Source organism: Octodon degus, unplaced genomic scaffold (assembly GCF_000260255.1).
Source record: "Octodon degus isolate 3935 unplaced genomic scaffold, OctDeg1.0 scaffold00071, whole genome shotgun sequence".
Lineage (NCBI taxonomy): Eukaryota > Metazoa > Chordata > Mammalia > Rodentia > Octodontidae > Octodon > Octodon degus.
Window position 1 is genome coordinate 7,393,936 of NW_004524647.1, and position 12,080 is coordinate 7,406,015.

A 12,080-nucleotide genomic window follows, 5' to 3' on the forward strand; every position below is an offset into this window, starting at 1 on the left:
CCGGCGCAAGGTAGCAGTAAGCTCTCCACACACTCACTGAACCTGGGCTAGGACTGGGTCTGGGGGTTCCTGGAACTCGGCAGAAATTTCTACTCAGCGGGCGGTGTGGGGAACATACTGCGGAGTGATGGGGGGTGTCCTGAGTGGGTGGGAGAGGGTCTGGCCCTCGCTGCGCCTGTGCTGGGACTGGTCCCGCCGGAGCAGGGTAGCAGGAAGCTCTCCACACACTCACTGGACCTGGGCTCGGACTAGGTCTGGGGGTTCCCGGAACTGGGCAGAAATTCCTACTCAGCAGGCGGGGTGGGGGACGCACTGAGGAGTGATGGGGGGCGGCCCGAGGGGGTCTATAGTATTATCTATAAAAGTTCCCTCATTGGTTTTTTTCTCCACAGTATTGTTTTGAAGAGTCTGGATTTGTCTGATTTGTGATATTATTTAACTTATTCCAGTAGCACCTTTACTTTCTGTAAATTCATATTAATCTATATGTGTATCTCCCTTTAAGTACTTCATTTCTGTATTCAGATTTCTTCACTATCCTAAGAATTGTTATAATTCGTGTTCAAAAAAAAGGATGTTTATTCTCTGTATAGCTGGATGTTTTAATAGTTGTCATATAGTTCTATTCTTTTAAAATTTCTTTTCTGGCTTTAGCCAGCTGTCTTCATATCTTCCTTCTCTATTTTGAATTTTTGACATTGTAATTCATCTATCTTTAGTACTTATAATTGCTGTTTAATTATGTTGAATTCATGTTGAAATATTATGTTGCATCCCTTTTCTACTTAGTCACTGGAGTTTGAAACAGTCGTTCATCAGCAGGAAAGCTTTACAAACTTATTTTCTTATTGGAGCCTAGTATAGATCTTAGATTACTTCTTGTGTATGATAATATATTGAGTTTTCCTGATCCATAAGTGACGTGTGATTCTATAAGCCTGGAATAGAAAGGTTTTCTTGGTTTCTCAGTTTAAAACTGACCTCTTCTGTTAGTACATAGAAGTGCAGCTTATTTACTAAAGTTTGAAGGTTTCTACTTAAAAATCTGAGATTATCATCTTATTTCAGTAGTGCCTTTACCTTGTGTTTTTTCTTTCCTTTTTAAGGATTCAAAGGGATACTTTCTCCTCCTTAGTGTGACTTAACTCTGGTCCTGCAAGTACCATTAATTGATATCTGTGTTAAACTTCCAGTATCTTGCTCTTTTACACAACTATCTCTGATTTCATTTTTCCAAAGAGGGTTCTCAAGTAACATTGCCAGTGTTGGATTTATATTCTTTTCATTTACTTGTGAATTAATTTTTTTGTTATTCATCTCTTAGTTGTATTGTAATCATAGACTGTTCTTTTCTGTTCTCTCAGGGGTGTGGGGATATTTATGTGAACATTTACTTTGACTCTGGATGCTTTTGCTTTGAATCAAATGATTATGATTCATGGGAATCAGAGTGTCTACTCTGAGTAGGTGTGGTGGCACATGCCTGTTATCCCATCACTCGAGAGGCTGAGACAGGAGGATCACCACTAGTTTGAGGCCAGCCTGGACTACACAGTGAGTTCAAGCCTAGCCTGAACTATGGAGCGAGACTGTGTCTCAAAAAAAAACAAAAAAGGATGTTGACTGTAAGCTTTATGCGTTTGGTTAGTTGGTGTTTTTCTGCATCAATACCTATTTATCATTATTCTAGCTTTTTATGTCTATATCTAGTAGAGTAGATAACCTCTTTCTTTTCTCCTGGAGCACCTCAACAGTAGTTGGCCTGTTGCTCTTTCAAATAATTTTAGAATTCTTAAAAACTCTGTTGGAAGCCTGATTATTATTATATTACTTAGGAAAGACGACATCTCTGTGATGTTTTTCTGTTGAAAACAGAATGTATTCTTGAATTTATTTCTCCATTTACTTTAGTACCTTTTTGCATTACAAATTATTATTTTTCCCAAAATTTTTTCTTTTTGTTTGATTGGCTTTTCTCAGATGCCTCAAAGTATGTTACTAATGAACTATCTTTCCAATTAAAAGTTTTTAATTTTGTCACCAAAGCTTATTTGTGTGTGTGTGTGTGTGTGTGTGTGTGTGTGTGTGTGTGGTTTGTTTGTTTATATATTTGGTACAGGGTGTCACTGTGCAGCTCAGAGTCATAGTGATCCTCCCGTTTTCAGCCTCCTAAATGCTGGGATTACAGGCATGCACCAGCACTTCCAGTCTCAGTGGCTATACACCAGGGATCAAACCCTGTCCGCTGTGCTCTACCTAAGCAGGTGCTCTAGTTCGCTGAGCTATTAGGCTGGCCCTGCCATTACTTTTAATTTGCAGCCTTATTGCTTTATAACTTTGTTATGCTGTTCTGTAGCCCATATCTTATTGCTGTTAAACCTCATAGAGATTTGCAAAAATTTTCTTTTTTTAAGATGATGAACTTCTCACATAGCTTGAAAGTTCTGAGTACTTTGTACATGGTGATGTAAATTTTTTAGGGCTAGGTTGAAAGTTTGATATTTCCTTTGGTAGAAGACAAAACAAATGTGGAAAATGTTTTAGATTTTTTAATCTAAGAAGCTTAATTTGAGAGTACTGATGAATTAAGAATGTGAAAACTAAAATATGGAAGTAGCAATTATATGAAGAAGCAGCTCCCACCTCTATAGCCAAAGGAACAAAATGAGAATATTAAAATTATTAAAATTTAGAGGCTCAAGGCTGGGTGCACCTGCATTCCAGACCTCAGATGGCTGAGACAGGAGGACCAGGGGTTCATGACCAGTGTAAGCAGTTTGGTGAGACCGTCCCAAACAGATACCTTAGTGGTCTAGAGTTCCTGAAGATCTGGGACTCTAAGGAATGGGTAACTAGCTAGCTGGTGCTAATGTCTTTGCTGTTGACCTGATTCAGTGAGTTAGAAAACTGCAAAGCAGGTGTAGTGCTGGCTGTGGAATGAATGGTCTCCCCAAGTTGCTAAAATTTTACTGACGAGAACAAGAAACTCTCAAGAAGTAACAGATTCATTCTTTCTTCAGCTTGTACTCTGTCCAGTCCCTCCAATGACAGAGCAAAACAAGAAATCATTAGACTCAACAGTGAAAGGGGCCAGGGAGATGGCTCAGTAGAGTAAGTGCTTGCCTGGCAAGCTCAAGGGCCTGAGTTCAATCCCTGGTAAAAAAAAAAAAAAAAAAAAAAAAAGAATCAATAGTGAAATAAAGGTTTCATGAATACTACTAGGCCCAGCATCTAAAAAAAAGAGTAGATATGGAGCTCAAAGATAAGAACTTAATTACTGGCTCTTAAATAATTGCTGTTAAGTTTAAAGTTTACTTTTTTAATTGTTTTTTTAGTTTTTGTTGCCCATTTTTACCCAGTATTAATTGAATCTGGAGCCTGAACTCAGTGTGAAGGCCTAGCTTTGCATTTTGTTTTTTGTGGACATTAAAGGAAGTTCGGTATGTATAATTAACTTTAGGGTTAGCATTTCTTTCACATATATTTTTCTGATATAACACCTGGATCTTTTGCATCATTTACTTGCTATCATTTATTGAAAGTCATTTTAAGTTTCTTTCACCTTTTTAAATGTTTATTTTACTTGTATTTGTGTCCTGCAATACATTGAATCCACATTGTTCTAGTGATTTGAATTTTAACAGTGGTTAGGAACCATTGTTCTACTGATTTGAATTTTACTACCATTTAGTGTGGTCCTTATAGAATAATCAACTATTGACATGTACCTTAACTTTTCTGAAAGTTAGATGGTGTATTTTTTTAACGCTTTCTTGTAAACTTAAATATCCCTCAAAATTCCTTTGGCCAGGGATACAGCTCAGTGACATAAGTGCCTGCCCGGCAAGCACAAGGTCCTGAATACAATTGCTAGTACAAAAAAAAAAGTTCCTTTGTTCATATCAAAGGGATTAAATTTTTATATTGTCCTATATTTACACTAAAATACTTAAAACTAAACTTTAGTTTCCTTTTAATTAGGTGCTTCTAAGGAAGGAGGTGCTGGAGCAGTTGATGAAGATGACTTTATAAAAGCTTTTACAGATGTCCCTTCTATTCAGGTAAGCTATCTATAATAGTATTTCTGTTAATATTATCAAGTGATATCATATTGTCAAGTGATAGACTTTTTTTTTGTCCCTTTCAAAAATTATTTCCATAAATGACTACATAAGTGATACCCGACTTATTACCAGGCTATTATTTGTTAGTAATTAGATTTTTAAGTGGTTTTTAAAATAAGGTTAAAATAAAATTGATTCTATGTTACTGAATCACATTACATTTCAATAAAGATTTAGTTCAAATTCTTGAATTAATGAATTTTAAGCATAGAAAATGTTGAAGATTAGCTGACAATAGAAATTAGATTTTTTTTTTTTTTTTTTTTTTTAATACTGGGTGTCAAAATCAGGACCTTGTGCTTGCCAGGCAGGTGCGTATGCTGCTGAACTATCTCCCTAGCCCAAGAATAAAAATTTGAAAATCATTAGAAGTAATGGAAGTAAAATGGACATATCCATAAAAGTAGTATTTTCTTCTCTTAAAAATACAAATAAAAATTATAGTATGTGTACCATTCCTTCAACTTGAGTTTTTACTCAATCCTACAACTTGAGTTTTTATTCAGTATTATTTTTTATAATCTCCACAGTGTAAAACATTACAATTCCATTTCATTCATTTGGATTGATACATGGCATTGTATGAAATGAACAGACCACAGTTCATTTATCCTGTTAGTGGATATTTAGCTAGTTTCTAACTTTTTACTATTCCGTATCATGCTGCAGTGAATATTTGTATGTATATGTTTTGGATTAATTATAAGGATTTCTTCAGCGTAGAAGCATAGAAGTTGAACTGGCATGATTATAATTTAGATTTTAGGCATTACTCAATAGGATTATTGTACTAGTTAAAATTCCTGTGAGAAAGGTGTGATAATTCTCATTTCTTCACATGTTTACTCACACTTGATGTCACTCAGAATTTTTTTTTCAGTATGATATGATTGCTTGAATGTTCTTTTGAAAACAATATACTTAATTTCACACTTTATTTGCAAATTACTTTCCACTGTATTACTTACTTCGGTGAAAGGAGATGTCCTTATGCTATTTATGATCTTTAAAAGTTGTCAGAAAGTTTCTAAAATGTTGCTGATTTAAGTGTATTTTATATCTTTACTTAACTTTTAAGATATTTACATTTTAGATAACAGAAAAAAAAGTCTTTGCTCCTTTTGTATGTTATAGGCCCTTTATGTAAGGAAAGAGCAGTGTTGTAGAAACCATTGGTAAAACTTAGTTTGGCTTGCATATCTTTCATCATTATTATAGTGTCCCCGAAACCTTATGGAGGAATAAAACCTGGGTCACTATTACCTTGAATCCTTGCAACTGAACCTTTGACACCCCCCATGTCCTAATGTCCTACCCACCCAACCCATGATGCATTGTCACCAGTTGGTTTGTATTTTGCATTTTATCATTTGGATCATCTGTTACATCAACATGAACTCTCTTAAGTCCTTTTTTTAAGGGTCCTTTCAATGTCTTTTTCTTAATTAAAAAAAAACATTTTAAGTTCTTTAAAGGGAAGGCTGTTCAGTACTCTTGGATCATGTGCTCTTAGGAATTGATAGTAGATTAGCTGTGCTTGCTCTCTTCCTTATGACTTGTGACCATTATTCTTATACTCACTTATGTGAGGTTCTTGCTGTTTAACTATCCTCCCTTTAATTTCCATATACTGACCTGGACAGTATCCCACAGTTGTGGAATTTGCTCCCCAGTGCTGCCATACTAGCTGTATGACTTTGTATGAATTATCCTCTGTACTTCAAAATTCTCACCTTAAATTAGGAATTATTAGTGTATACTTAGGATTATTGTGAGGATTAAATATGACAGTACAGGAGTGTATGGCAGGCACATGTTAACTATTATTATCATCATCCTAAATTTGGACACATTCTTAGTGACTTTCATTTCCTGTTAGATGACCTATCAGTTTCCTGGCCTCTTTTCCTCTTTTGTAGAAAAATTTTATTTGATAAATATAACTTCATACACTTTTAAAAAATATTGAGTGCTGTATAGTAAGTATACTACAGTTATTGACAACATAGAGAATTTTTAAAGGATTAAGCAGCCACAGTATCTGAGACACATTGGATTTTGATAATCTGTATTTAATTGCCTTGTTTCCTGCGGTGTTAAACATCTTTCTGCTGATCAGGATCTCCATGCACTTCCCATATGCTTCCTCTGACAGACTACCTTCTCCATGACATTAGGAACATCAGTCCACTGTCTGGAATTCTCAATTCCACTGTCTGGAATTCTCCCACTTCTGCTTTCCTTCTCATCTGAGCTTTGATACTAAGATTTCCTGTGGTGAAGATGGTTTAATACATTAAAATTCCATGATTGCTTGATTTTTCAAGTACCCACTTTATAAAACTACAACTCTGGATGAGTCTCAACTTTCCCCTCTGCATATAGCTCAGAAATGCAAGCTTTTAGAGAAAGTCACATGTTAGAGCACATGACTTTTAGAGGACTTTACAAAAAACATGCCCTCCTCAGTATGATGTCCTTGTTATGTTCAAATCCCTGTGTGTTTTCCTCTGGTATTGGATGTTTCTTTCTTCTGCAGCCAGTAAGTTGGCTCTCTACCTCTCTCCTTTCAGTACTTTGTCTTTAACTTGACTACATAAATTGTCACTGTCAATGGGCTTATCATCTTTCTGCCTACATTGTTACCCACTCTATACCCTTGTCCTGTTGCTGTAGGAGTTTGGTCCTTCTCCAAAACCTGTTATTTCATTTCTTATTACACTTGCACAACTGTAATTTTGTGGACTCCAGCTCTTTTCTACAATGTTCTCATTGTTGAATATGGCTGAATTTCTTGATTAAAAAATAATCTAGGGCTGACCAAATAGTTCAGTAGATTAAAGCGCCTGCTTAGGCAGACACAGAGGCCAGGGTTCAATCTCTGAAGTGCTGTACCAGCCCCACCCCCTGGGACATGCTGAGACAGTGATTGAGACTGGGCATGGCTTTACATGCCTGTAATCCCAGCTCTTAGGAGGCTGAACATAGGTGGATCACTGAGTCCGATCTACATAGTGAGACCCTATAGACCCTGTACTAAATACAAAAAAAAAAAAAAACTAAGCTAAGAGAACCCTTCATTTAATACCCAGCACCACAAAATAATAATAATAATAATAATAATAATAATAAATATATCAAGATGTGGTGGTGCATGTTTATTATCCTAGCACTTATGAAGACTGAGCCAGGAGGATCACAATTTTAGGCAACCTTTGGAGATCCTGTTTCAAAAAGAAAACAATTTCTTAAATTTTTAGGTGTGTATCTCCATGGTAGAACATTTCTGGGTTTAATTCCAGGTTCTGATCGCCTACCCCCTGAGTTATATTGTTCTTTATTTTCATCTACACAGTCAGCTTTTCTAAAAGAGTTGCCTATACTTGTTTCCTTAACTGTGTCACATGTACTTCATCCCACTTTTCCAGCCTCTTCTTCCATTGAAACAGATCTTGAGAAGACCATGTGTCATCCTAACAGTTCCTAAATCAACTTGTTTTAGTGTGTTTTCTTGGTCTTATAACAGTGTCTTAAGTTGACTATGTCCACTGTACTGTAGTGAATATAATACAGTGTTCTCCCCCCCTTTTTTTTCTTTTTTTCCTTCCTTTACCCTTGTCTACTTTACCTGGTTGTTTTATTAGATGCATCTTTCTGTACTTGGCTGGTAAGAATTAGGGTTTCTTGAGGATTACCTCTGGGCCATGTCTTCTTTCCATTTTCTTGCTGAGTCACTGTCTTGAAATTAATGGCTTCGCTTCCTACATTTATACAAATAACATCCCGATTATCCCTAGTCAGACCTCTCTTGGACACCAAAAAATTTATCCACTGAAATTATTTGCTTTACATCTCCTTTCCAGGGTTTTATAGGTATGTCTAACTCAACCTGTCTAAAATTGGAATCATAGTTCCTCCTCAAAATCTCGCTCTAGTATTGCTTTGTGGGACTACTGGGACTAAGCCCAGGGGCTCTAGATCGCTGACCTATGTCTGCAACACCCCCCTTTTTCCATTTTCACAATTTTATGGTAGTATTTGAGTTATTAAATTGCCCAGGGATTAAACCCATTGAAGTTATTAAATTCAAGCTGGGCTTAAATTTGCAGTCCCTCCTGACTCAGTGTTGTGATTTCAGTCTCCATAAGTGCATTTACCACTCTGCCCTGCTATACAAGTATTCTTTATGTGAAAAGCCATTTCTTAATATACTAGAAAGATTATAAAACTAGGAACCATTATACGACAACTACTTTCTTAGTGATCTTTACATTTCTTTTGCTTTGTATACTCCCTAAAAATGTTTTAAAAGTTACATATCTCTAAGATAAATTTTTTGAGTTGACCCTTTTTCTCTTTATTGGTAGAAGAGAAGTCCTACCTTATAGTCCAGTGCAGCATATTAAAATAAGATCAGGAGTTGAGGGGTGTCTGAAGGGTAGGTTATAGGCAGCAAAGAGATAACTCAGAAGCTTCCAAGACGCCTGCATCTTCAACCTTATCCCCTGCCTTTGCCCTTTGTCTTTGTCACTTTAAGAGTTATTGAAGGTTGTAAGTAAGAGTGTTCGATGAAGGGACTCATGCTCTTACTGGGATTTTGTTTCTTTCCACCTTTTATTTCTAAGTCCTCTTTGTTTTCTTCTCTCATGATCAGCAACTGGGCTACAGCTGTTTTCTGCCTCAACACCTTCACTACCCTTTATGTCTTTTCTAATCAATTTTCTAGAACTTTAGGGTTCATTTTAATTAAGCAGATTTATGTTACATGCCCACCCCTGGACCTTAGCTGTGGTGTAGTGATATTGTACACCGATTGTCTTGGGCCTGAGTTGTTGGCTCTTTTTCTTTTCTCCTTTGTACTCTTTATTCCTATACTGCAGACTTTTAGTTTCTGCTTGTTGTAGAGCCTTTGCATGTGCTATTTACTCTTCAGGGAAAGCAAATGTCTTTTCACTTTATGTAATAATGTCCTACTCGCCTTTTAGCTCTCAGCTCCAGCATGACTTTACTGACTTAGATCAACCCTCCTACTTCCAATAAATGTATTCATTTTTCCTGGTAGTACTTACTATTTGTAATTTTATATCCTATGGTATTGATTTCTTAAATCTCTAATTACACTATAAAGTCCATAAGGTAATGAAAACTTTTTTTTGGTACTGTGAAATCAAACTCACAACCTTGCACTTGACAGGCAGGCATTTGTGCTGCTGAGCTATCACCCAATCCCTGGTGAAAACATTTTTATGTCTGTTTTTTTTTTTTTTTTTTAATGGAACCGGGGATTGAACTCAGGCCCCTGCACTTGCCAGGCAAGCATTTATTCCACTGAGCCATCTCCCCGGCCCCCAGCCATCTCCCCGGCCCCCAACCATCTCCCCGGCCTCTTTTATGTCTATTTTTGCTCACCATAGTTTCCCTATGGCCTAGCATAGTATATCCCTGTCTTGTAAATATTTAAGTAAATGAATGATTTATGGTATACAGCCAGCTATTTAGCAAATATTCGACTCCAGAGGAACCAAAGCGTAGCTACTCTGGCTAGTCTATCATAACAGAGGAGAAAAAAAAGAAAACTAACTTACATTTGTTCTTGGCAATATATGAATGCAGTTTTTAAGAAGTTAGGCCTATTTTTATGCTTGCACATTTGTATCTTGTTTTTAAAGTATATATTTGAGGTTATCCATGTAGGAGAAATAGCAAGAGGGATAACTAACAAGAAAAATCATTTTATTGTATTGTTCATAGTGTTTTCTTCATTTAAAAAATGGTACTAGAATGAGAGATACTCCTAGTACAGGAAGGATTATTTTAAACATCAGGGCATAATTTTTGATATTTTTACAGCAAGAAATATTGTTATAATCATGAATCTTTTCTTTAAGATCTATTCTAGTCGAGAACTTGAAGAAACCTTAAATAAAATCAGGGAAATTTTGTCAGATGACAAACACGACTGGGATCAGCGTGCCAATGCAGTAAGTTTTTAGTTTTTCTTTTTTTTTAGTTTTTTTCTTAAAAAATACAAAATTCTATAGTAATATTTATCTGGCATTCATTTACTAATGAAATAGTCTGATAGGTAACATTTCTTTCTGGAAAGCACATTGCAGTAATGGGCATTTTCTGATTAGGATCAGGTTTTGTTGATGTTGTTTTCCTAATTTGCCATTCAGGTGGTGTCTGTTCCACCTACTTGGGAGCCTTTCCACCTGTCCTGTTTGCTCACTGGTGAGGAAATGTAGGTTTGGTCTCCCTGTGTGTTTACCTGGTTGCTTATTAGCATCATCCTCAAATCATAGAAGATTGACCAGTAAAACAATTCTCTTCTCTGCTGCACCAGCCCAGCCACAAAAAAGAAACGAATAAACAATTCACTTCTCATAGAATCTCAGTATTTTCATAGAATTGACATAATTTCACAACAAATTTGTTCCCGTTTATCTTTTTCTTTCTCATGAGTGTTACCCTGTCTTCGAAGAAAATATTTGATAAAATTTTATATAATGTTTGTATTTACATCAGACTGTATATTTTAAGTTTGCTTAGTCTCTGTCCTCCAATAAATATGCACATATCTACTTTATTTACTAAAATGTAATGCTAAAGATAAACTTTTAACAAATTTAACTGTTAAATGTTTCCAAATAAAACATCTTGGTATATGACTGCTAACGATTTTCAAATAAAACAAAGGCATAAACAATAAACTTTCAAAAGAGATACAGGTACACATCTGGGCTCAAGCATATTCAGAATCTAATTAAATGGTAAACACTGAGTCAGGAGGGATTGCAAATTCAAGCCCAGCGTGGGCAATTTAATAACTATCAGAAAATTGTGAAAATGGAAAAAAGGGGGGGTTGCAGACAAAGCTCAATAATCTAGAGCCCCTGGACTTAGTCCCAGTAGCCCCACAAAACAATACTAGAGTAAGTTTTTGAGGAGGGACTATGATTCCAATTTTAGACAGGTTGAGTTAGAGATACTATGAAACCCTGATAAAATTTTAAATAATGTTTGTATTTATATCAGACTGTAGCAGTTTTTCGAGTTTGTCAAATTTACATGATCAAACTGCACATCCTAAGTGAGTACCTCAGAGTTTATTCGCAAAGAGGCAGAGAAAGTTTTTTCTTTGAAGGGCCCTTCTGCTCTCACAGCTTCTACTCTGGCCAGTCATAAAAATCTTTATTTTGATGGGTTACATTAAATAGAGCATTTTTAGAAAACTGTTTTTGTGACACGATGTACATCACTTTTCATCTTTGTGTTGAAATTTGTCATATCTTATAACGTTTAATAGAGGTTTTTAATAGAAAAAATATGCCTACAGATTTGTTTAATGCATCACATTCTTTAGTTCTTAGACAAGTCTAGGATATAATCTTTTCTGTGTAAATACATTCAAACATAATTGATAAAACAAGCAGTTTCTCCTCTCTCTCTCTGACCTCTTTTATAAAAATTAGATGCTTAGGGGGCCAAGGAGATAGCTCAGTAGAATAAGCTTTTGCCTGGCAAGTGCAAGGGTCTGAGTTCAATCCCTAGTTCTGCAAAAAAAAAAAAAAAAAAAAAAACTTGATACCTTACTTAGTAACTTGCTTTTTTTCCCCTTAAAAAATACGCTCATTCAGCATACCTGGTATAGATGTCAGATATATAATTGTTGCTCAGATATTTATTAAATGCAGACCAATGTATACATATATTCCTCAGCGCAATATCTATACTTGTTAAACCATTGGAGGTAATTTATTAAACCATTTTCCATTTGATTATTTAAAGTTGTCTTTTATTTTCATTTTAACAATATAAGAAATATCCTTGCATACATTTGTAACAGTAGTGTTTTATAGATTAGATTTTGAGGTGTAGCTTGTTGGGTAAAGAGTAGGTACAATTTTATTTTAGTAGATACTACCAAAATATTTTTTTTAAATTATTTATTTA

General features: G+C 35.5%; 1 protein-coding gene across 12 annotated transcripts in view; it reads left to right on the plus strand.

Moving 5' to 3' along the window:
• The window catches only part of Clasp2 (cytoplasmic linker associated protein 2), a 203,474-nt gene that overhangs the window by 88,605 nt on the left and 102,789 nt on the right, over window positions 1-12,080 (plus strand). For all 12 annotated transcript variants that reach the window (XM_023719722.1, XM_023719727.1, XM_023719721.1 and 9 more), the window contains 2 exons: window positions 3,982-4,061; window positions 10,013-10,105. In XM_023719722.1, the coding sequence (XP_023575490.1) occupies window positions 3,982-4,061; window positions 10,013-10,105 (173 nt within the window). The remainder of the gene's footprint in view (window positions 1-3,981; window positions 4,062-10,012; window positions 10,106-12,080) is intronic.